Below are 22,875 nucleotides of genomic sequence, written 5' to 3'. Positions count from 1 at the left end.
CTTCGAAGTTTCTATTCTCATTTCACTCTATCAAATTCAACACGACAGGTGGCGGGTCTCTCAGCTACGTACGGCGTGAGTATCTTCCTCGCTTCTCTTCCCTCCCCCTTTCTTCCTCTTCTCTCTCTTTCTTCTCTTTTTTTGCTATTTCTCTTCTCTGTCTTCTCTTCTGTCCTTGTGTCGCGTCTCTCTCTGTGTTTCCCTCCCCTCCCTGTCTCCTCTTCTCCTGGAAGACGCCGAGGGGTACGCGCTCTGCGTCCTTTTTTCCTCCTTCTCTGGGCGAGGGATTCTTAGCGCGAGGAGCAAGAGCCGTCGCGTGGAAAGGAAGGACTCTGCGGAGGCTTCCAGCGTCACTGCCTCCTTCCACGGAAGCGAGCGAAGGAGAAAAAACGCGCGCCCGAGAGGCACAAGGCGAGACAACTCGGCATTCGAAGAAGCGTTCGCGGCTTCTGTGGCCAGACGTCGTCTCCCCAAGTCCCGCCAAGACTGCAAGCAGGAGACTCGAGAAAGGCGCGTTTCACTGCCTGAGGAGGAGAGACGCGCAGGTCCTGGAACGGACAAACGGAGGCGAGAAAGACGCAGCATACTGCAACGCAGAAAGAAGAGGTCGGCGGGCGAAGGAACGAAAGAAAGAAGAACGAAAGAGAAAGACAGAGAGAAAGAAAGAGAGACTGCCAAGTGGAGAAGAGAGGAAGGAGAACGCGAAAAGGCAGACAGAGCGAAAATGAGACGAGGAAGAAAGCGATACGCGTGTGAGAAGGAAGAAAGAGGGAGGAATGAAACAAGAGGTAAAGAGAGAAGAAGGTGAGGAGGAACGAGCAAGAGCAAAGGCGAATAACGGAGGAGAGAAGGGATATTCTGGAAGAGAGAGAAGGAGAAAAGACGATGAAGGATGCAGGACGGCGAGAACACAGGAAGGAAAGAAGGAGACACACAAGACAGTTCCCCCTCTCTCACATGATGCCGCATTCTCCATTCCGAATCTATAAATACACCCCCGTAGTGACAGAACATGCATCGCATTTCGTACAGAGCAGCGAACGAGAAACGTCTGATGTCAGCGATGCAGCGAACTTCCTCGAACGACAACTGTACCGGCTGTACACACACACACACACCGCGAATTGCTGTCAGGTAATACAGGAGAAACTTCGGCAGCTGAGACGCCTCGTCCCAGTTCCAACTCTACGGGGGAGTACAGTGCTTGTATTGTCGTCCATATGCTTGTTGAAACGACAAGGTCACCGTCTTGAACCACTAACGGCTCTGTAGATCTCTTCCCTCTCTACTTCATCTCCCCTCGAAGGATTCACATATATAAGCAAGCGGACAACATCGAAGACGAGCATGGCTGCGACAAAGGTCGTCTGCCGTTTGTGTGTAATCTCTCGCGTTTTCTGTGTCCTCTGTCGTAAACCAGCTGCGCGTCGTGCTTCCCTCCTTTGTCTAAACTTCGTCCCTTTCTCAAGCGTTCTTGTACAGTCGAATCTTCTGTCTGTTCCCTCTGAGCGCCGAGGCGGTTCTCCGAGGTTGTCTCTCTCTCGCGTCTCCTCGTTGTTTACTTCCTGTTTTCTCCTGTCCGGATTGCCGCGTCCCTGGGGCGCGCCTTTTCTTCCTTCCAGTTCGCTCTTTCTCTGTGTCTGTGCAAATGTCTATCTTCTGTTTCCTCCGTCGTCTGTGTGGCGTATCCTCGCGCAGAGGCAGGCGAGTCCTTCCTGGCTCTTTCGCGCCTAAATCCTCCTCCTCCTTCTCCTCTTCCTTCTTGCCTCTCTCACCGAGAGCACCGAGACGGAGAGAAGTCCGTCTCTTCGCCATGCCTCCTCGCCTGGAGTGCAACTGAAATGAGGCTGAAGTGCAACTGAAAGATCGCTGGAGGGCTGGCGTTTTTCGTCTGGAGCCAAGAAGGACTTGCCACCGAAGCCGGACATCTGCAGCGCGGCTGTCCACGAGGGAAGAGAAGAGGCGCCGGCGCGCTTGCTCGGCGCTTGCTCGGCGCTCGCGCACACTGCAACACCACCCCCCAGAGACCGCGCGTTTGTTGTCCGTGGACGCCGCGACTCGGTTTTCAGGAAAAGTGCAGCTGCAGGCTTGGCGCGTCGGAAGCTTCTTCTGCGTCTCCAGAGAGTTTCTGTGTTGAAATCGCGGTTCTCAGTCTTGCCGAGAAATGTCTGAACAAGCGCCGAGGCGCCGGACGCGTTGAGAACTCCGCTCGCGGTTTTTGGGGTGTCGAGACACCGGCGCAGCGTGCGCGCAAGAACTGCAGTTCCCGGTGTCTGCAGAAAACGTTGCCAGTTTTTTCTTTTCTTGCACTGGAGAGACCGTTTCCGTTTCCCTCGCCTTTTTTCTGCCTTGTCGCTCCTCTGCACGCGGCGTTCGCCTCGTCATTTCCGTTGCATTCTCCTCGGTCGCGCGTCCTGCCTCTGCGGACTTCTCGCTCTTTTCGCGCCTCCCTCTCGACGACCCCTGTCTCCTGCAGCCGCGCTCTCCTTTTTTCTTCACACCGTTCCCCGCGATTTCCTCTTTTCTTCGCCCGCGGGATCCTCGGAGCTCTCTGCTTCCATCCGCTAACCTTGCTCCGTACTGCTGGTCACACCTGGCGACGACTCACCAGCCGAGAGAGTTTCGCTGTGCGCCCCCGCCTCTCCCCCTCCGCTGCCGCCTCTCTCCCCAGTGACTTTTTTGCGACCTGCTCTTCAACGCTCGGCCTGCGTAGACGCGCTGCTTCTTTCGACTGCGAAGACAAGATGGCCGGCGGCATTCGCAGACCGCAATCCGTTCCGGCGGAGAAAAAGGAGGAGAGTCAGAAGAAGCGGTCTCCGAATCGGCTGATCGTCGAGGAGGCGATCAACGACGACAACAGCGTCGTGGCGCTGAACCCAGCGAAGATGGAGGAGCTGCAGATCTTCCGAGGAGACACCGTCCTTCTGAAGGGAAAGATGCGGCATGACACCGTCTGCGTCGTCCTGGCCGACCAGGACCTCGACGAAGGAAAGATTCGCCTGAACAAAGTCGTGCGCAAGAACCTCAGAGTGAAGCTCGGAGGTGCGGCGAAAAAGATGGACCGACGGAGAAAGACGAAGGACAAAGGGAGAGCGAGAAAGAAGCATGCAGGGGTGCAGGGGAGAAACACAGAGAGCGCGGGAAGAAGGACCACGCACGAAAAAAAACGGGGGAAAAGCGCGTCCGAGGGAATTCGTTTTAGGCGAGAACGGAAGGAGCGCCGGGTGTATGTACACCTGGAGGGAGACCGAGTGTCGAGGAGACTCCGGATGCGGTTCGAAGGAACGAAAGAAGAGACGAAACGGGAGGCTGCTTTTTGTCGGGGAGCGTGAGGCATGGGCACACACAGTTTTGTGCAGTTGCTCTCAAGATGGAAGAAAGCGAATTTGCAGGGGGGTCCCTGCGAGTCTTACGAGTTCTGATTTGTAGAGACACCCCAGAGGGTGCAGACAACATCCTTGGTCAATGCCTCGCGCTGTGGAAAAAGAAACAGTCGGGCGCTTCCTCGCATGCTCTTTTGTCTTTTCCCTCTGGTTGTGGCTCTCGTTGTCCTTCGCCTTCTCATGGAACAGTGTTTCGGTCATGTTTCGTCACACGCTGTGAAGCGCTCCTCGTTTGGATCTTCGTCCTTTCCCTTGCCGTCTGTCCTGCGGAGTGCGCTGCTCGACCAGTGGCTCTCGAGGATCAATTATGGCCTCAAAGTCTCGCGGTCTTTCTCGCCGGTGTCTCCCAACAGAAGCCCCCGCTCCCTCTCCCGCGTGTACAGACAGCCCCAGTTCCTTCCCTACGTGTGTTTGTATGCTTGCATGCAGTACTTTGCGCAGCTTGCGACATCCGTGGAGTGAGAACCTTTGCCGTTTCTGTTTCCTCAGATATGGTGCACGTGAGTGCCTGCCCAGACTGTCCGTACGGCAAGCGCATCCACGTTCTCCCGCTGGACGACACCATCGAGGGCATCACAGGTGAAGGAGCAGTTCGTTGCTTTCGCTTTCTGTGCATGCACCAAGTTTGCTTCGCTTCTGGCTGAACCGTGGAAAGCACGGGAGGGAGTGCTCGAAGATGCTTTGTTCTCAACGCGGTTCACCTCGGCTGAACGTCGAGTTTCCAAAGAGACGCAAATGACGCGCTTTTCTGCGAGGAACTAACCAGACGAAGGGTCTTCCATTCATTCTTTTGACACATACTCTCAGAGACAACACAAACCTCCAAATATCTACAGAAATATCTACAAAAAGACATCTACAAATATATATGCATATATATATGTATGTATATTTGTACTTGTACGCATTTAGTATATATATGCATACATATATGGAGGACCACTGTGTTTGGGCTTCCATTGTGAGCGTGTGGAGTTGCATGCAAGAGCAGAGGGAAGTTGAGTTGTTGGTGCGTCCGCCTTCTGTGCGGGATGAGAGGGATTTGAGATGTCTTGATTTGCAGGTGTTGGCTTCCGGTTTTTCTGTAGGCAATCTTTTCGACATCTACCTCAAGCCGTATTTCATGGAAGCGTATCGCCCTGTTCGCAAGGGAGATCTTTTCCTTGTTCGCGGCGGCTTCCGTCCTGTAGAATTCAAGGAAAGTCTCAAAATAGTGTGAAGTCGCCAAACAAAGTTCCGCTTCGTCTTTTTCCTCTCCACCTCTGCAGCATCGGCTAGATTCACCCTTCTCTGTACTCACTACGCACTCTTGTCAACCCAAACCTACACCTCTATACATATTCACCCGCATGCATGTACGTACACTTTGATATACGTAGGAGTCTGTCTTGGTGTGAATTGGAGTTTGTGAGGATCTGCTGACGGAGGCGCATGAGATGGTATCTTCTCCCTCTTGGAGTGCGTTGGCCATTGCATTTGGAGAGGGAATTGTGAAGAGAACGCTGTCCACATGTGATGAGCGACGGTCTCTGTCTGTCTCTCTTCGCCAGGCGACAGAATCCGAAAGCGCTTGCGCGAAGCTTTGTTGTAGACGCTCACATACCGACCAACATGTAGATACATACATATCTGTAGATATGTAGATGTGTGTCTGCGTCTGTGTGCGTTGAACATGGATAGGACTGAGAATCTGTGTCGAGGAACTGCTGAGAAGCTGTGAATATTGACTTGTTTTTCCAGGTTGTGGGCGTCGACCCGGGAGAATTCTGCATTGTCGCCCCCGACACCGTCATTCACTGCGAGGGTGACCCCGTAAAGCGAGAAGAAGAAGAGCGTCTCGACGAAGTTGGATACGACGACATTGGTGAGAAATGTTCTTTCTATCGACGTCTCCGCGCGTCTCTTAGCGACACAGGAAGCGAAGCATGGCGCCGTGTGATACTGCGGTTCTGCGAAGGAGGTGGAAAAAACGTCCGCCACAGCTCCCTTTTTTTTCTGTGGAGTGCTGGGGCTGCATGCACGTCGACTTTTGCGAGCGAGAAACTCCAGGGTGGCAGAAGAGGGACATGCAAACGAACAGGAGAGGAAGCTGAGGAGAGGAAAGTCGACCTCTCTCCTCCGGCGCTTAGAACAGAGAATGAGTGAGAATTCGAGGTCTCGCGTCTTCCACGGTGTACATGCAGACTCCCGGAAATGCGTACGGGCGTTCCTGCGTAACGTTCGTCTGCTTGAAACACGGTGTGCGTGGAAAAGGAAAAGCCAAGAAAGAGAAAGTGACAAAATCTGATTTTCTTTTGCAGGTGGCTGTCGCAAACAAATGGCGCAGATTCGTGAGATGATTGAACTGCCGCTCCGTCACCCGACACTCTTCAAAACTCTGGGTGTAAAGCCCCCGCGCGGAGTCCTCCTCTACGGCCCCCCAGGTACAGTCTAAATTTATATCCGTTTTTCTTCGCATGCCCCTCTACACTATATATATTAGATGGACTGTAAATGTACCATTTATACATACATATATATATATATATATTTGTATTCTATGTATACTAATATGTCTGTACATGTGCATATGTAGGTAGCAGATTCCAAGTGTACCACGGACAGCGTATGAAAAACTCAGTGTGATCTCCCTTTTGTTACATCTTGACGATGTATGCGGGGGAGATGCTCGTTTCTGCCCCACCGGCTGATCCGCGGAGACATGGTCCATTTCTTGTGCGTCGAGCCTGCCCTGTGGGACTTCAACTCGGTGTGGCTGGGTGTCTCTGTGTTGAAACATTCCGCTGCGTCGGCAAGTTCGGTCTAAAATTCGAATCGCGATTCCAGGTTTTCTCTTGTAAGCGCCCTTTTTTCGCTTTTCTCAGGCAGCGGCAAGACCTTGATCGCGAAGGCCGTCGCGAACGAGACAGGAGCGTTCTTCTTCCTCATCAACGGCCCGGAGGTGATGAGCAAGATGGCAGGTACGGATTCAGACCTTGCTGCAGTTCCCTCGATTCGCAGATACTCCGCAGTCCTCTCCTCGAAGTTTGGGAGACAGAGCGCAGCGTGTCATCGAAGAAGCGTCGAAGAAGGATCTGCTCATCCGCAGATCATGTCCTCTTTCTTGCGTGATTGCTGCTTTGCTCTTTTTCCAGGTGAAGCTGAGAGCAACTTGCGTCGCGCGTTCGAAGAGGCAGAGAAGAACGCGCCTGCAATTATCTTCATCGACGAAATTGATTCCATTGCTCCCAAGAGAGAAAAGACGAACGGAGAAGTTGAGCGCCGCGTCGTGTCTCAGCTCCTTACCCTCATGGACGGCCTCAAGGGACGAGGACAGGTCGTCGTCATTGGTCAGTCCATCCGTCGGCTTATATTCGGAGAATGCGAAGACCTGTCGAGACGGGTGTCGGTGGACAGCAGCGGGGTTTGCGCGTGGATGTGAGCTGGGTGTCTCGAATGAAGCCTGCGTCGCCGTTTCGTCTCCACACACCTAATTCTGCGCAGTTGCTGTGCTGCAAACACCCTGTTGGTGGCCTGCATGCATTTATTTTTAGATCTCCACGTCTGTTTCCGTTTGAAGCTACGCAGCTTCACCTGTGCATATGCTCGTCGTTCAAGTCCTGCAACAGCATCTGGCGTGGAGGTTCTGTTTCGAGAGGAGTCCTGTTCCGATTGTTCGCCTGCTGTGGCTGTCCCTCTCTCTCGAGGTCTGTCTGTGTCCTGACGTTTCCTCCGATTCGACGACCTGGCTCTCTACCAGGTTGATGCGCTCTTCGTCTACTTCACTCATATTCAGTGCAGGTGGATCTCTTTTTCAATCTCTCTTCAGGGGCGACGAACCGTCAGAACTCGATCGACCCGGCGCTGCGCCGCTTCGGACGCTTCGACCGAGAAATTGATATCGGCGTCCCCGACGACAACGGACGTCTGGAAATCCTGCGCATCCATACGCGGAACATGAAGCTGGCCAACGATGTGAAGCTCGAGGAGCTCGCAGCGAACACTCACGGCTTCGTTGTAAGTGTCTGTCCTTGCTCAGCGGCCGAAGGCGAGCACCGGAGCAGGCGGGGAACGCGAAGGTCTCGGCGTCCGCCTGCTCGCGGAGGCATCTGTGGCCGTCGGACGAGGAGAAGGATACACAGTCTGCTTGCTCCTGCCAGTGCGCGTCAGGGGGAGAGCGAACGACGCGACGTTGAAAAGAATCAGCAGAGGACCAGAGAGAAGGAACGGGAGAACGCGAGAGAGCCAGAGAGCCGGCGAACCGGAGAGACGTTTTGGTCTGTCCTGCGATGTTTGCATTTCCTTTATAGGGCGCTGATTTGGCGCAGTTGTGCACCGAGGCCGCGCTGTCCTGCATTCGCGAGAAGATGGATTTGATTGACTTGGAAGACGACACGATCGACGCGCAGGTTCTCAACAGCATGGCCGTGACTCAGGAGCACTTTACCAGTGCGCTCCAGTGCTGCAATCCGAGCAGCTTGAGAGAGACGGTCGTCGAAGTCCCGAATGTCAAATGGGATGACATCGGTACGAAGAACTCCAGACGCACAGAACATCTGTGTTGGTGGGGAGACGGCAGCGCCGTTGAAAAGAACAGACGCGGCAGACAGCAACAGGGCTCGTGCCTGGTTTTCTAGCTTCGAAACAGACAAACAGCTGGCTAGCCGAGACCAAGAGACACTGCAGTTGGCCAGGTCTGTTCTCCATCTACATTCCGATGCCCGACTCCACGTCACTCGTCCTCTCTCTCTGGACGGGTGGATGTTTCTGTAAAGAAAGCTTCCGAACTCAAGCGCGGCTGGACTCGCAACGCATCCGGCACTCGTCAGAGACGCGTTCCATTCGCACCTCTTCTATATATATAGATATATATAGATATATGTATATATATGTATATATATATGTATGTATATGTATATTCTCTGTGTGTATATATTTAAAAGTCCATGTATGAATATGTACAAGAAAGGATATCTGTCGGTGTTCATGTGACTTGCTCGAGTGTTGTCTTCCAGGCGGTCTGGAAGATGTGAAGCGCAACCTGCAAGAGATGATTCTGTACCCTATCGACCATCCTGAGAAGTACGAGAAGTTCGGCATGAGTCCGAGTCGAGGCGTCCTTTTCTACGGACCGCCTGGGTGCGGGAAGACTCTGCTTGCGAAGGCTGTGGCGAGCGAGTGCTCTGCGAACTTCGTCTCGATCAAAGGTCCGGAACTCCTCACTATGTGGTTTGGCGAGTCCGAGGCGAACGTTCGAGAAGTCTTCGACAAGGTGAGACGCTGAAACGGAGCCGAAGAAGGAAGAGCAGGAAAGGTGAACGCGAGGTTCGCCTCCACCCTGCCAGCTGCACACACACTGGTGCCGGGAGGTTTCCGCGCGCGCGCGTAGATCCGAGGCGTAGCGGCGGTCAGGCTGTTTCACAGAGCTTCGACTGCCGGAAGAAGATGCAGATCTTCGACGGTCTCTGGCTGCGAAACGAGTCGCGCTGAGGACGCAGCCGGTGGGCTGCTCAAGGGAGAAGCTGGGGATTTCCAGACAGTCGATCCCTCGTGAACAGAGAGAGCAGGGACTGAGCGTCATGCGGTGTGCGCGACGCAGTTCTCCAGGGAGGAAGGGGAGTCGCTCGCCGGTGGTCGGAGACGATACCCCACGAAGGAGAGTCGAGACGTTTATGTATGTATGTATGTATGTGTCTCGTTCTCTGTTTTCTCGCGTTTTGACGGAGGTTCATTCTTGAGGAGTGGAAGGTTTTTGATCGGTTCGCGCGTTGAACGAGACAAAGACAACGCTGGTTCCGCCGCAATTGTGCATCGCGCTCTTCGCTGGCCATATGCGTGTCTTGTGCAGGCGCGCGCGGCGAGTCCTTGTGTGCTCTTCTTCGACGAGTTGGACTCCATCGGGACGCAGCGCGGAAACTCACTGGGCGACGCAGGCGGCGCAGGCGACCGCGTCATGAATCAGATGCTCACGGAGATCGACGGTGTAGGACCAATGAAGAACCTCTTCTTCATCGGCGCGACAAACCGGCCGGAGCTCCTCGACGAGGCGCTGCTTCGGCCTGGACGGCTCGACCAACTCATCTACATTCCTCTCCCCGACCTCCCTGCCCGGATCAGCATTCTCCAGGTACGCACCGCGCGAGGAAGATGCAGAGGGAGAAGAAGCGACGCGCGGAGCGGCAGACGCGAAGGACACAGAAAGAGAGAGGAAGCAGAGCGGGAGAGAGAGAAGGAGAGAGAGAGGAAGCAGAGAGAGAGAGAGAGAGGGAGAGAAGGAGGAAGACTCAAGCAGAGCGCGGACGAGGGAGAAGTGAAGGCCGGCGGTGTTTGCGTTGGAAACTTTGGCGCGTTTTCCACCGAGGGAAGTGAAGCCGAGAAGAGGAGAATCCGTGTGTATGCCGCTTTGTTTGTCTCTGCTCGTTGTTAGGCCACTTTGAGGAAGGCGCCCGTCGCAAAGAACGTCCCCGTTCCTTTCTTGGCGCAGAAGACAGCCGGATTCTCCGGTGCCGACCTGGCGGAGCTTTGCCAGCGCGCAGCGAAGGCCGCTATTCGCGATGTAAGAAAACAGGGGACGGAGAGGAAGTCTTCATGTCGTCGAGCGAACTCGAGAGCCGCGGAAAACGAAGGCTCAACAGAAGAGAGGAGAGAGGAAGGAGACGCGAGAGAGTCTCGCGGTGCGAGAGAAAGAGAGCGAGAGAGCGAGAGAAAGGGAGCTCGAAAGCGGAGATGCTGCGTGATGAACTGCCTAGGTTTCTCGCGAAGAGAAGCTCCTTTTGAAGTTTCCTCCTTCGAGCTCTCGCCTTTTTTTTCTCCCCGCTGCACATTTAAATGCGTGTGTTTCTACGTTCGTAGCTCTATCGAGTTTCGAGAGACGCGTTCATATTGCATGCGTCTGTGAGATGAGGCGGGGATCGTAACGGAGTATGTCAGTTTAGAGTGAGCATCAAACTGAGGGCAGAAATCGAGGAGCCTTCACCACACGACTGTGCATCAGTTTTCACACTGGCATGCAGATACACCAGTCCACCAAATTATAAAAGACATGCAAATGTGCATGAATATTGTAAATGTACTTGCCTTCTTTGCGGCGACGCGATCCATCTTGAGGCGCGCGCGTCACAGGGTCTCGTTAGTTTCTCGAGTTTCTGCGGAGTCTACACTGTTGATCAGGGCGTCTGTGTGTTCTTCAGGCGATCGCGGCTGAGGAACTTGCGCAAGTGAATGCAGGCGCGGACGAGATGGACGCCGAAGAAGAGGAGAAAACTGACATTGTGTATGAGATCACCCGCAAACATTTCGAGGAAGGACTGGCAGGTGAGGAAGGCCAGGCACTGTTGTGAAGAAGGCTGTTGCGCCTCAAAAGAGGAATGGAGATGATGAAGACAACGCGTTCGAAGAAAAAGGACGGTCGTTCCGGAGAGAAGAAATGGAAAGCCTCCACGTCTCGTGGTTGCACACACGGAGAATCTGAGACAGTCTCTCTCCACTGCAACGCAGCATTGAGGGAGGTATCTGTCGAACTTTCTGGAAGACGTTCTGCGGCTCGAATGTACAGCGAGCTCGCGACGAGGCCTCGTGACTTCTCGCGTCCTTCGTCTGTCCAGTGTAAGGTGTCTTCGACTCGCTCGTTCCGTGGGGAAGACTTCTCGTCGTCGCAGAACGCGAGGCCAGCTGCATGATGACAATCGCAACGAGGAAGGCAGTGGAGAGACGAACGTTTACTTGTGAAGACCGGATGTGAGAGTTCTGTTTCCAGGGGCGCGTCGGAGTGTATCCCAGACGGACTTGACCAAGTACGACAACTTCCGGATGAAGTTCGATCCTCTCTACAAGAGCCAGGCAGCCGGTGGCGAGACGCAGGTTCTCATCGAATGGCCCGACGACGCGAACGATGCATCGGGAGGCGTGAGTTCTGGAACGCTGGACGTTTCGGGGGGAATCGTGGAAAAAACTCAATCGAAAAAGTGAAAACGTCGCGCAAGTGTGGCTGAGAGACGAGGTCCACAAGAACATTCGTTTCTCACGAGATATGGCAGGGTCGGTTTTTCGCACTCAGCCGAAGATTTCTGTGTGCTCGCGTCCGGATATCTACATAGATACAATGGCATTCACTCACCACCTACGCTACATATGTATATATATATATACATGTATGGCATAGATAACAGGTATATGTTTATATACCTGCATGTTGTTTCTCTGTATGTGTGTGTCTATTTCTATGTGAGTTTCGGTCGGTGTGAGAGTGTCGGATTGCTTGTCGTGTGGACGTATATACATGTAAATACATATATATATATATATATATATATATATATATATATATATATATATGCATATACAAACATAAACATATACATGTATATATTCATATATATTCATATATATATATATATATTTGTCGTGGGTTCAATCTAAGATGCATGTATGGAAGGAGATTTTCTCGCTGGTTGCAAGTGTCTTAAATGTCTGTGTGGTTGGAGTGGAGAAGTCTGTTTCTTGAGACTTGGAAACCGTCCGCGCTTTGCTTCCGTTCAGATTGCGGGTGACGACGCGGATGACGATGACCTCTACTCGTAGAGGAGCGGTGGCCGTGCAAAGAGCAAGTTGGAGGAGTGTGTTTGTCAGCATGCGGAGCAGCGTAGAACGGACTACGCTTGTGCAAGATGGTCGAAAAGATGGGGCGACAGCTGGATGCAGAAGTCAAGAAAAGCGTGAGAAAGGCTGCTTTGCTCTGAATCGCACTTTGCGTTTTTCCGTGGAGGAGCTGCTCAAGACACACCAAGTGGGGTGTCTGCATCTCTCAACGCGGAAAACCAGTTCTCCAGTTTTTGCTCGGTCGTGGTAAACCTCGCTGTGTGCGGGCCGCGCATGCAGGCGCAAGTCCGCGCGAAAAGCGTCGCTTTCCTCCGAGAGGCGAAGCGCAGAACGAGCGTCTGGGTCTCTCCCCGTTGCTCCGCCAGGCTCGGAAAATGGAATCCGACAGAAAGGCGTTTCGTGAGGGAAAAGAGTCTGCGGGAAAAAGGAAGGAACCACGGGGGTGTAGGACTCAAGAAAGAACTTGTGAAGAAGCTCTGTTCGCTGGAGAGAAGGAGACAACAGGCGACACAGAAGAGAGCATGACGGGAGAAGTCTGAACGCGCGCAAGGCAGCGAGAGAGAAAAAGCAGAGAGAAGCGGCGTTTGCGCTCGGAAAGAAACGCGCGGTGGCCAGTGGGGAGCGCCGGGACCGGAGATGCGCAGATCTCTGCGAGTTTAACTGTTCTCGTATTCGCGACGGTTGTCTTCCGCGTCGACAGTGGCTGCCTAAGCAGAGGCTCGAGCAATGTGAATAGAAAATAAGTACAACTATTGGAGTGCAGCCTTCAGAGGAGAGACGGTGAAATGCAAGACAGAGCAGTCTTTCAATGTTGAATCAGACGCATGGATGAGCACGAAGAGTTTCAGAAGCCTCCAGTCGCCAGCCGGATCTGCGGACCAAAAACAGAGGCCGTGGAATCCACCATTTTTTCGATGGAGGAAACGCATGTCTTGCAGTGAAAGAGACCGAGGCTCTCTCAGCTCTTCCGGCTGGTCTGCGAACATGACCCATCTCTGTTGGGGGCTCGGGACTGGAGTTGCATTTGTGTTTGTGCTTATTTGTGGAGGTGCGTGGATGTAAAAGAATTCCTCGATTTCTTTTCCAGTTGATTCTCTGGCTGTGACTTCGATGACGAAGTAAGCTTCGGCACACAGATACCGGGAAAGTGAAAAACTCGAATCGGTCTCCAGTCAGTTCAACGGTCCAAGAAGCGTGTGCCGTGCGAAACGCTGCACTCTGGAGCACCGGCAGCCGCAGGCGCCAAGCGAGTCTCTCGTGTAGCCGAGATGCGATGCTGTGGTACTCTCTCGTTCTTTCCTGCGAACCACAAAGAGGGGTGCCTTCCTCACTGAAAGCCGTCGCCCCGGGGGGGGGGGCGGGGAAGGTTGTGCAGGAACTTTTGCACGCTCGAAAGAAATATGTTTCGGCGCGCCGTGGGTGCTGCACAGCCTTCTAGGGAGAAACGGAGGAGGGGAAGAGGCGGCTAGAAAGGTGCAGTTGTAGAGTCGACAACCTTCGAGCTTCAAGAGACTCACAGCTGTCACTCTCGCGTTCTTTTCGAGCGGCTCTTCAGCAGCCTTCTGCGCAGGTGCATTTTCCACTTCTAGCGAAGAAACGAACACTCGACCCTTTTTCGACGGTGCATGCGACGGGAGCCTCTGTCTAGTGCAGGAGTGATTTTGCCGACAAGAATTGCAGGAAACCTTTCGAATGCGTGCGACACCCATTGACGCGTTTCAAACCTCGCCACCGAGGCAACAAGTCCGCCGCAGGTCGCTCGAAAATCTTCGACCTCCCACAAGCATGCAGTGAACAATGCCTTCCTGCCTCGTGCCTATGTGGAACTACAACAGAAAAAACCTGCCCCGTCACTCACACAGAGGCGTACACATTGTTGCCTGTATATATGTATATACATGTACATATCTTTGTGTGTGGAGATGCGGAGAGGGAGAATCGGAAAAGAATTGACAAAGAAACGAAAAGGATGAAGAAACCTCTTCCACTTCTTCAACTGGGAACCTTTCACGACCCTTCATCCTCGTCTGGCGTTAAGAGCAGCAACGGATCGACCTGCGACTCCTGAAAGAAAAAACGCAAAAGGCGCCATAGTCGAACGCTGACTCTATCTCCATATCCAAATGAGTATATATATATATATATACAATATGCAAACGTTGCGGGCATAAACGTGTACTCACAGAAATCCTTAAGTGTGTATTAATGTGGGGATGTATAAGCATACTAGTATTTTGTATGTGCGTAGTACGTAGGTATGCGTGTACTTGTATTGGACTGGTATCCTCGACTCCAACAGGACAGAAAAGCGACACCAGTGAACCTTCACTGCAGCTCGGCGGCATGAGGACGCACGCAAGTCCTTCCGATGAGGAGAACAGGCGGTATTTGCCATTCTGCTCAGAGAGCGATGCTCGACGACCTACGCTGGTCAACGCCATCGCTGTTTGATGCCGCGTTCTCGGCCTGCGGAGACAGCAGCCGCATTTGCATAAAGATCACAAACTAAAAAACTGGAAGAGAAACTCGCAGGCAGGTCGGTGGAAAGAGACTGAAGAGACACACAAACAAAACTCAATCGCCGTAACCCCCGACAGAAACCCGCCAGCACAAATACCTTTGTATGTCAGTAAACACACGCCTCTACCGATACACATAGACACGCACATATCCAGGCATGCATATAAAGAGATGAAAGCGGTCAAACTGTCGATACAGAAACACAGTACTCACACACAGAGAGGTATCTATATAGATACTGAGAGACAGAGATTCATACACATGCACTTACATATATATGTATATATATATATATATATGCATACGTACATATAGCAGAGGGTTTAAGGTGCTTCACTCTTCTGCAGGATAAGAAATGTCGGCAGGCTCTGTTTCGGCGATAGGCGAGTTACCTCTCTTTGAGATTCCAGTAGTTGTAGAGGCTGTCGTAGCGATCGAGATAGACAGTTTGCCCATCCTGAGACACACTGGCAACTTGGACGTCGACGATGTCTCCTGAAAAAGGAAAACGCGGGAGACACTCGCGCACATGCAGAGACACAGAAAAGAGGCACGAGCATGCACGTCCATCTCAACAGACTCACACGTATATACATATATGTATATATATATATATATATATACATATATATATATATATATATACATATATATATATACATATGTATATATATATATATATATATGTATATACATATATATACATATACATGCATACCATTTGTCCAACATATAATTTATTCCAAGGATACATGTATATATATATATATAATATGCAAACTTTAGTAATTGCATATATGGCAAACATAATATGTAGAGAATAAACAAGGCACGCACAATATCAATGGCTCATGCATACACCGGATGTAGAGAAAAATAATACTGACTTGTAAGCTGTATAAAACTATTTGTTGGAAACAGCGAGGCGATTCATGCACCCACTCTGTTGCATCCACGCCAAGGTCTTGCGCATGCACTCACCGAGCTTTACATCGTGGAAGCGCGAGAGAGCAGCAGGCGTCGAAACGACTCCGTTTCTCCCGCAGTTGAGTTTCAGCGTTAAACCTGCGCAAGTTCGCGCGGCCACCATGCCTGCGAGAAGAATGGGAGCCGCAGTCGAGTCTAAAAAAGGAGAAACTGCACAGTTCCCTAGCTTTCTCGGCGACTCCGTTCTGTTTCTTCGTGGACGAACACTCGGCACTCCACCCCCGTACACACAGCTTTTTCTACATCTTTGAAAACCGTGGTTAGAGAAGAGCCTCTGACGGCCGTCGCTCCTCTTCTTCCATGGAGTTACACAGTCCGTTCAGCAAACAAAGGGTGCCTCTGCAACAGAAAAACGGGTGAAACAGGGAAAGGGTGTCGTCTACAAAAGCCGCCTACACGAACGGTTCCTCCTCGCCCTCCCACTGAACGCCTAGACCTTAATCGCCACGGAAGAACCTTGATCTCGAAGGAAATGGAAAGCCGACGCTTTCAGTTTCTTAAACAGTCCAGTGGGGAGGCGGTGTGCAACACTCAAAAAGAAAGGCATGTCCACATGTATACATGTACTCATATAAATAAACGTATACGTATAAATATACATATATATATATATATATATATACTTATAGATGGTGAGTTTGAAGAAGCATACATGCACAACAGCATTTATCTTGTGTTCTTTTTCCATGGTTTCTAGGTCGCGTATGCAGGCGTGCATGCATGCGTCTAGACGCAGAAACCACCAGATGCATCTACACTTCTAGATGAACGTCAACACAATCTCAGATCCACCTCAGGACCTATCTACCTTTCCCGGTCTCTGCACACATCACCCAACAAACAATATATATATATATATATATGTATATATATATATATATAATTGTGTGGTTTGTCTTTTCAGTGTGGAGCTCGAGACTGCGCGTCACGTTGCGCGGAAGCAAAACGTTTTTTCCAATGTTCCTGCGTTTCGCGGTCAGTTCCCCACCTTGAATGACTGCGCCGGGAGATGCGATTTCTGCGGGCGAGTTGAGGTGACTGTTCAGGTGTCGGTAAGGCAAATAAACTTCACAGCTCCTTCGAATTACTTCGTTGCATGCTGAGAAACATGAAGACGAGACAGCAGAAGTCGCAAAGGTCCTGTGGAACGCCACCAGCAAACCTACCACAACGCCAAGTGTCGTCACAGACTTCAGTCAATCTCAATGGCACCATGTGCATTCTTAATTCCATGCATGCACATGCACATACAAATATACATACATATATATATATATATTTGTTATATAATATGTATGACCTGTGATACATAATATACCTACATATATATATATATATATATGCTGAGAGAGATTTCGTACATGTAGTCTGTATGTTTCTCATATTTAATAGTATGAACATGCACATTTGAAGAAACAGGTGATCCCGGTTCGTGAACGAAAGAATTTCGAAACCCTTACGAAGACAAGCGCTCGGCGCCTTCGTTGTCAAGCCCCTCGCTTGTCTGTCTGACGCGTGGATCTCTCGAAGTGAGGAGACAGTGAACAAAGAGGAAATTCGATGGAACGCGAGAGACACACAAACACAAACATGAGCACACTGCGCCTGAGAGAAGCCGCGAGCGCAGGCGGAGCAACAGCTCGCGTCTTTGCAGATGCAAACACAGCTGCATTTCGATGTGGACACAGGTCTCACACCCATATTCGTACGGCGCTTGAAAATGTAGAAACAGGTGAGCTTTCACCCAACTCTACACTTACATTCCTGTACAAATGCATAAAGAGATGAGTAATTAAGTATACATATACATGCATATGTGCGTATTCACTTCTTAGAGTGTGGACGTCCGCCTGTGTAGGAGCAAGCAAACCTGTCCAGATCTGTGCATGTAGGCTACCTAGACAAGCCGTTTCGTAGATGCAGACTTATGCGACTTCTGTGTTGGGGACGAAACGTTTGTGTTCTTCCTCGAAAACGGCTCTTTTCTAGAGATCTGGCAGGCGATCGGTCCCCAGACACGAGGAACAGGGCGCGACAAGTGCACAGAGTTTCGACGACGAACGACGACCAAGCCCCCTCTCTACAGATGCCTTCCTGCTGGTGGAGATCCAAACAGCTACTCCCTCAATCCCCAGAAGTGCATGTCGATCTCAACAGCTCTTGATAGACAGGCAGATGGAGAGAGCGCGAGAAGCAAACGCGTGCATGCAGTCGTAGACACACAGGCAAAGATCTACGTCGCTGGGTACGTACACACATAGACGCGTATACGTGGAAGACCACTGAGACAGATCACAAAGTTCACCTGGACATCTATTTGAACAGATGGACACTGCGTCATACAACCGTATTCACCCAGATAGATACGGACACACATGTCCATACATACAATCTATATATATATATATATATATACATATATATATATATACATATACATATATATATATATATATATAGACAGATAAATACAGTTGCGTAGGTAGACAGATAGGGAAATCGACAGACAGACAGAAGGGAGACCGAGCGATGCATTTCGACAAAGAGCTCTCTTTAGGAAGAGAGCTAGACAAGGACGTAAGTAGATAGGTTGCTAGGTTTGCAGATGGGCAGAGACTTGCTCCGACCCATGTGACTTGAACACTTGCTGAACTGGGTGGCGCCTCACAGGAAAGATGGAAGGAAAGAACATGAGCGAGGTCTAGAAGATGAGAAACGCCGAAGACCGCGTATCTCAGGAGATCCGTCGGCAGCGGTCGTTGACACCAGACAGATGGATCTGCTTCCATGGCGCTTTTCGCCTGTTTCGACATGCCGCCGTCTCTGAAGAGAGGAGATCAAGCAGCAAGGCAATCCGGAGCCAGCTGGCAGGAAACGGAAAAACGCGAAGAAAGAGGAGACATTCTCAGCTGAACTGCAGGGAGAGACTGGGAGACTCCCGATCCTCTCCAGACACGAAGAGTCGAATCCGTTAACCCTCTCCTCTCATCTTCTGTAAAAGAGCCGAGACAACAAAGGCAGAGACGAGCAGCAACTCCATAGTCAACCGTATACATAAACATGTTTACCAATATATATATATATATATATATATATATATATAGCCATACATATATATACATATATGCCATATATATATATATATATATATATGTATATGTATATGTATATGTATATATATATATATTGTGTATGTCTGTGTCGCTGTACAGTTCATGCTGTCCATCCTAGGTGGCCGCAGCAACACACACAATACATACACGCAGATGAGTACATAAATGCTTGGGAATATAGAGGCCGTGCATATTGACGGATGGAAACGAAGGCCTACCGGAGATTTAAGAAGCTCCGAAACAACTCAGAGAGAGACGCTTGAAAGAGGGCGCCTTCCTTTTGCTCACTCCATATTTGATGCGCGACCTGAGAAGAACAAGAATTCACTTCAAACGTTCTCCAGCCATGCCGAGCCCTCAGAGGCTGTCGAGGAAAGGAGCTTGGCTTGAGGGGAGCCTACGAACGGAGAACCTGCTCGGCCGATCCGACAAGTCGAGCGGAAGCGAGCATACACGCGGCGAGAAGACAAGACAGAGAAGTCCAGAACTCTTTCAGCTGACTGAAGCAGTCCGTCGGGGAGCCACTGGCTGAGACGAAGGCTGGCGGCGGCCAGGTCTCCAGGCGCGGTGGAAGAAACGGCGACGCACGAGGCTCTGGAGTTTGTCCCTGACCTGCGTATCGAAGACGTTTCTCAGGCGAATGGTGTGTTGGTGAAGAAGCGCAGAGGCGTCTTCGCGACAGTCGTGACAAACCTGAAGGTCGGCAGGGTCGAGAAACTCCAGACACACACATCGACGCGCGGCGAGACACAGGCAGGAGAGAGGAGAAGTCCTCGACAAAGAGAACAGACGGCAAAGGCAAAAAAACGAGAAGCAGAGAGACGAAGAGAGAAGACGAGAAGAAGGGAAGGAGAGAGAAGGAGAGAGAAGACGAGAAGGAGAGAGAAGAAGAGAAGGAGAGAGAAGAAGGAGAGGGAGAGGGAGGAAGCAACAGCTCGAAAGCGAGTAGTCTTTGAACATCTCGAGGAGGCAGCAGAGCCCGGGGGACGCGAAGGCAAGAAGAAGAGCGAGCGGAAGAGGACTTGTGAAGAGTTTTTCTTTTCTTCTCAAAGTGATTACAGGCAAAAGGAAGACAAAGAATCACATAGCGTGGAGACCCTTCCACCTGTTTCACCGGCCTGGTGCCAAGAGCGAGGCTGTGTGTCTCTAGTCTCCCCGATCCGTCCGACGGAGAGAGAGAAGAGACCAGGCTTTTTTCAGTCAGACGCTTTTTCCACATTCGCTTCTTCAGACCAGGCCTTTCAGTCGATCGACGCAGAAAACCTCTAACCGAGGAGTACTGAACTGCAGTCACTCCTGCAGCGTTGAGTCGAGTACACAGTGCTGTGTTCGGATTCTCCCGCCAGCCTTCTTTGCGCGAGCGAAGAGTTTCAGACGACTTCAGCGTCGACACACACCCGCCGTGAGTCCGCTGTGGGCACTGGGTGTGTGAGAGACAGAGAGAGACAGAGACAGAGAGAGACAGAGAGAGACAGAGAGACAGAGACAGAGAGACAGAGACAGAGAGACAGAGACAGACAGAAACAGAGACAGACAGAAACAGAGAGAGAGACAGAGAGACAGAGAGACAGAGAGAGACAGAGACAGAGACAGAGAGAGACAGAGAGAGAGAGAGAGAGAAGCAGTCGCTGAAGTTCGTAAGAGAGGGGCACTGGTCATGGCCGCCCAAAACGCACCTTGACAATATGAGGCGATTCTAGAACGTCCTTCAACTTCCGGTTCCCTCCCACAACGCCAGGTTTGAGGGCGTCGAGGAGCAACGTGTGCGTAGGCGTCGCCAGCTGCACTGTGCAGACGCGACCGAATCTGCCGAGCGTCACTCCCTCGCAGTCCAGCGCCACCAGCTGTCGAGAAAAGTCCCCAGAGAGAAAGGGAGAAGACGTCGACGGAGAAGCAGAGGAGGACGAAGAGAAGGAGGAGGAGGAGAAGGAGGAGGAGGAGAAGGAGGAGGAGGAGAGAGACGAAGAGGACATTTGCCTGTGGACCATGAGGTGAGTGGTGAGGGGAGAGGGCGGGAGAAGAAGAGCAGAGGAGGACGGAGCGAAGAAGAGCTCATCCAGAATCGCGTCGCAGTCTCCAGGGTCGTCGATGAGGTGCACTTTCCGACTGCGAGAAGCAGAAGGAGGCGAAGGAGAGGAAGAAAACGACGCAGAAAACCGAGGATGACAGGCAGAAGGAGAAAAAAGAGGATGAGAAGAAAAAGGAGCAGAAGACGGAGGAGGAGAAGACGAAGCCGAGCACGGAGCAGGAGAGGACGAAGGCGCGAGAGAGAAGGCAGGTTGTGCAGACGGCCTTATCCGTCGACTATGGAGAGCGATGCGTTGAGTCGGCGCGAGAGAGAAAGGAGAGAGACAACGAGACAGAGAGAACTTGGGCTGTGTGAGGTCATGCAAAAAGAGAGGACCTGGAGTCCGGTACTCTGGTGCTGTTCTTGAAGAATGAGCAAGAAGACGCTGGAAACAAATCCTTCTTTTAGCCGAAAAAACGAAATACAACGAAGAAGACTGCGCGCCGGACCGGGGAGTGGCGGCGGGAGAGACCGGCGGCGGAAGACAACGCGGCACTCGCTGAGAAACGGGAGAAGTCGAAGAAGAAGAAAGCAACGCGGGAAAGCATGACGCAGAGACAAGAGAGTCAGAAGAAACGTGATCAGAAGACCCGCGACCCTGGGGAAAAGAGGAGGACCGAGCAGCAAAAGAGGGGAGACCCGCAGGAGTGGAATCGTCCTGGGAGCAAAGGATGAAAGGTAACTTTCGCGTCTCTCTTCGTTGTCGAGACAGCAGAGAATGCCCCCGCCGGTCCTTCCGTCGAACAAGTTGACGGTGACTCTTCAACTGAGGAGGGCACAGAGATGAAAAGAGGGTGTTGTGCCTCCAAGCACACGGAATGCTCACTGTTGTCTGCATTTTGCGGCGCTACTGGCGGAACGCTTCTGTTTCTGGAGTTCCAGAGGCATTGACTGTCAAGTGAAAGACGAGCAAGTGCAAGAGATGAAGTAAAAATCCTTGCACATCCACGCCAGTTCGGTGACTCCGCGACCGACGCGCTTTTCCCGATGAGGCGGGGATCGCGGCCGACGCGAAAACGACGAAGAAAGGAGAGTTTCAGGGAAGTGAACGGAGAGGGAGCAACGTATTTCAAAGAGAAGACCTCTGTATCAAGAAGGCTGACTCAGAACAAGTCGCAAACGTTCCTTCCAGTTCAACGCGTGGAAAACAGCTCTCTTCGCTGGCCGATGGAGAACCACCTGTGCATGCTGTCTCCGTCACTTCGAGAGGAAATGCAACAGCCGGAAAGGAAAAAGGAGGCCGCGAATACCTGCCTTCCGAGAGACGCCTTTGTGAATTTTCTGCTGCGGAATCCCGAAAAGGGACAAAGAAGTCGGACTGCAGCGTCCTTTCTTTAAACGCGTTCTCTGCGCTTGCCAGCGCTTCTCTCGTGTGCGTCGAAGAAACTTGCATGCTGTCGCTTTCAAGAAAAGAAGGCTTCTCCTCCCGGCCCTGAGGTAGAGAACTTGGTTCTTGAGCTGCTGCAAATCTGCAGGAACCAACGCGTTGACAGATGTAGAAGAAGTCTGGCGCTTGCAATGTGTAGAGATGCGCCTGACGGGAGGACTCTCATCAAACACAGTGTGTGTTCGGCATCGTGAGGTCGAACTTACACCGTTGGCTTGTCACTCCGAAGTCGACCCATGTTCTGACATGCACGTAGAGAGTTTTCCGGTTTCCGGAAACGCGAATTTCGGCAGGCGAGTGAGCCTCGATGCTCGACATCTAATGCATGCAGCGTCGTTCTCTGTTCTTGAGCCTGTCAACTTCTGAAATATAACAGAACCTACTCTGTCTGTAAACGTCTGAAAACAACGCGACCCTAGGACTCTGGCGAGGGTTGTGAGACAGAAGAGCGGCAGACAAATTATCCTCGCTAGGATGAGACATGCATTGAGTGAACAGTTGAAACCTTCTCGGCGCATTCATCGGCAGATGTCAACATCTCCCACAATCTGCGGCTCTTTGCTTGTGAACTGGAATTGACAATAAACACGGAAACTGCCTACACGGTCCACGCTCCAGCGTCCTGTATAAATTCCATCGACCTAAAACGCATCTGATTTGCGGGATATAAACCAGCAGCCATTTCACTTTTGTCGTAAGCACGGACTTACCCAGAAACATTCCCAGCACAGACAAGGACCTTACTAGCGCTGGATATGCGGCATTGAAAGTCATTCTCTCTCCCGCCGGTGTTTCTTTGGTAGTTAGGTCATCGACTTGTCAATGAAATTTCAAGAGCAT

The 22,875-nt window shown here is 51.5% G+C and overlaps 3 protein-coding genes across 3 annotated transcripts; 1 reads left to right on the top strand and 2 right to left on the bottom strand.

The window, feature by feature from the left end:
- Positions 1–144: 144 nt before the first annotated feature.
- Positions 145–1,023, bottom strand: TGME49_273080 (hypothetical protein; the record flags this gene model as incomplete). Its single annotated transcript, XM_002365879.1, has 1 exon — positions 145–1,023. One exon carries the CDS (start codon positions 1,021–1,023, stop codon positions 145–147), a length of 879 nt encoding a protein of 292 aa, XP_002365920.1.
- A 1,282-nt stretch (positions 1,024–2,305) lies between these two features.
- CDC48CY (cell division protein CDC48CY) lies at positions 2,306–13,149 on the top strand. Its single transcript, XM_002365880.2, has 15 exons — positions 2,306–3,042; positions 3,873–3,962; positions 4,472–4,596; positions 5,124–5,247; positions 5,684–5,806; positions 6,248–6,343; positions 6,518–6,712; positions 7,192–7,379; positions 7,673–7,889; positions 8,378–8,634; positions 9,211–9,489; positions 9,790–9,918; positions 10,553–10,676; positions 11,119–11,267; positions 11,901–13,149. Exons 1-15 carry the CDS (start codon positions 2,745–2,747, stop codon positions 11,940–11,942), a joined length of 2,436 nt encoding a protein of 811 aa, XP_002365921.1. The 5' UTR covers positions 2,306–2,744; the 3' UTR covers positions 11,943–13,149.
- An 818-nt stretch (positions 13,150–13,967) lies between these two features.
- On the bottom strand, positions 13,968–21,806 carry TGME49_273100 (3'-5' exonuclease domain-containing protein; the record flags this gene model as incomplete). Its single annotated transcript, XM_018781682.1, has 9 exons — positions 20,257–21,806; positions 19,193–19,273; positions 18,799–18,887; positions 18,136–18,290; positions 16,456–16,566; positions 15,462–15,572; positions 14,873–14,975; positions 14,387–14,426; positions 13,968–14,024 (listed from the first exon to the last, which is right to left on the bottom strand). Exons 1-9 carry the CDS (start codon positions 21,484–21,486, stop codon positions 13,968–13,970), a joined length of 1,977 nt encoding a protein of 658 aa, XP_018636718.1. The 5' UTR covers positions 21,487–21,806.
- Positions 21,807–22,875: the final 1,069 nt, after the last annotated feature.

The sequence above is a fragment of the Toxoplasma gondii genome, chromosome VIII, assembly GCF_000006565.2.
Source record: "Toxoplasma gondii ME49 chromosome VIII, whole genome shotgun sequence".
NCBI lineage: Eukaryota > Apicomplexa > Conoidasida > Eucoccidiorida > Sarcocystidae > Toxoplasma > Toxoplasma gondii.
The sequence above is the reverse complement of the archived record's forward strand: the minus strand, read 5'-3'. Positions and strand labels throughout refer to the sequence as shown.

Coding starts and splice junctions, on each gene's coding strand:
- CDC48CY (XM_002365880.2), top strand. CDS start 2,745: ATGGCCGGCGGCATTCGCAGACCGCAATCCGTTCCGGCGGAGAAAAAG. Junction 7,890..8,377: donor TGTCAAATGGGATGACATCG/GTACGAAGAACT, acceptor GTTGTCTTCCAG/GCGGTCTGGAAGATGTGAAG. Junction 11,268..11,900: donor CGAACGATGCATCGGGAGGC/GTGAGTTCTGGA, acceptor GCTTCCGTTCAG/ATTGCGGGTGACGACGCGGA.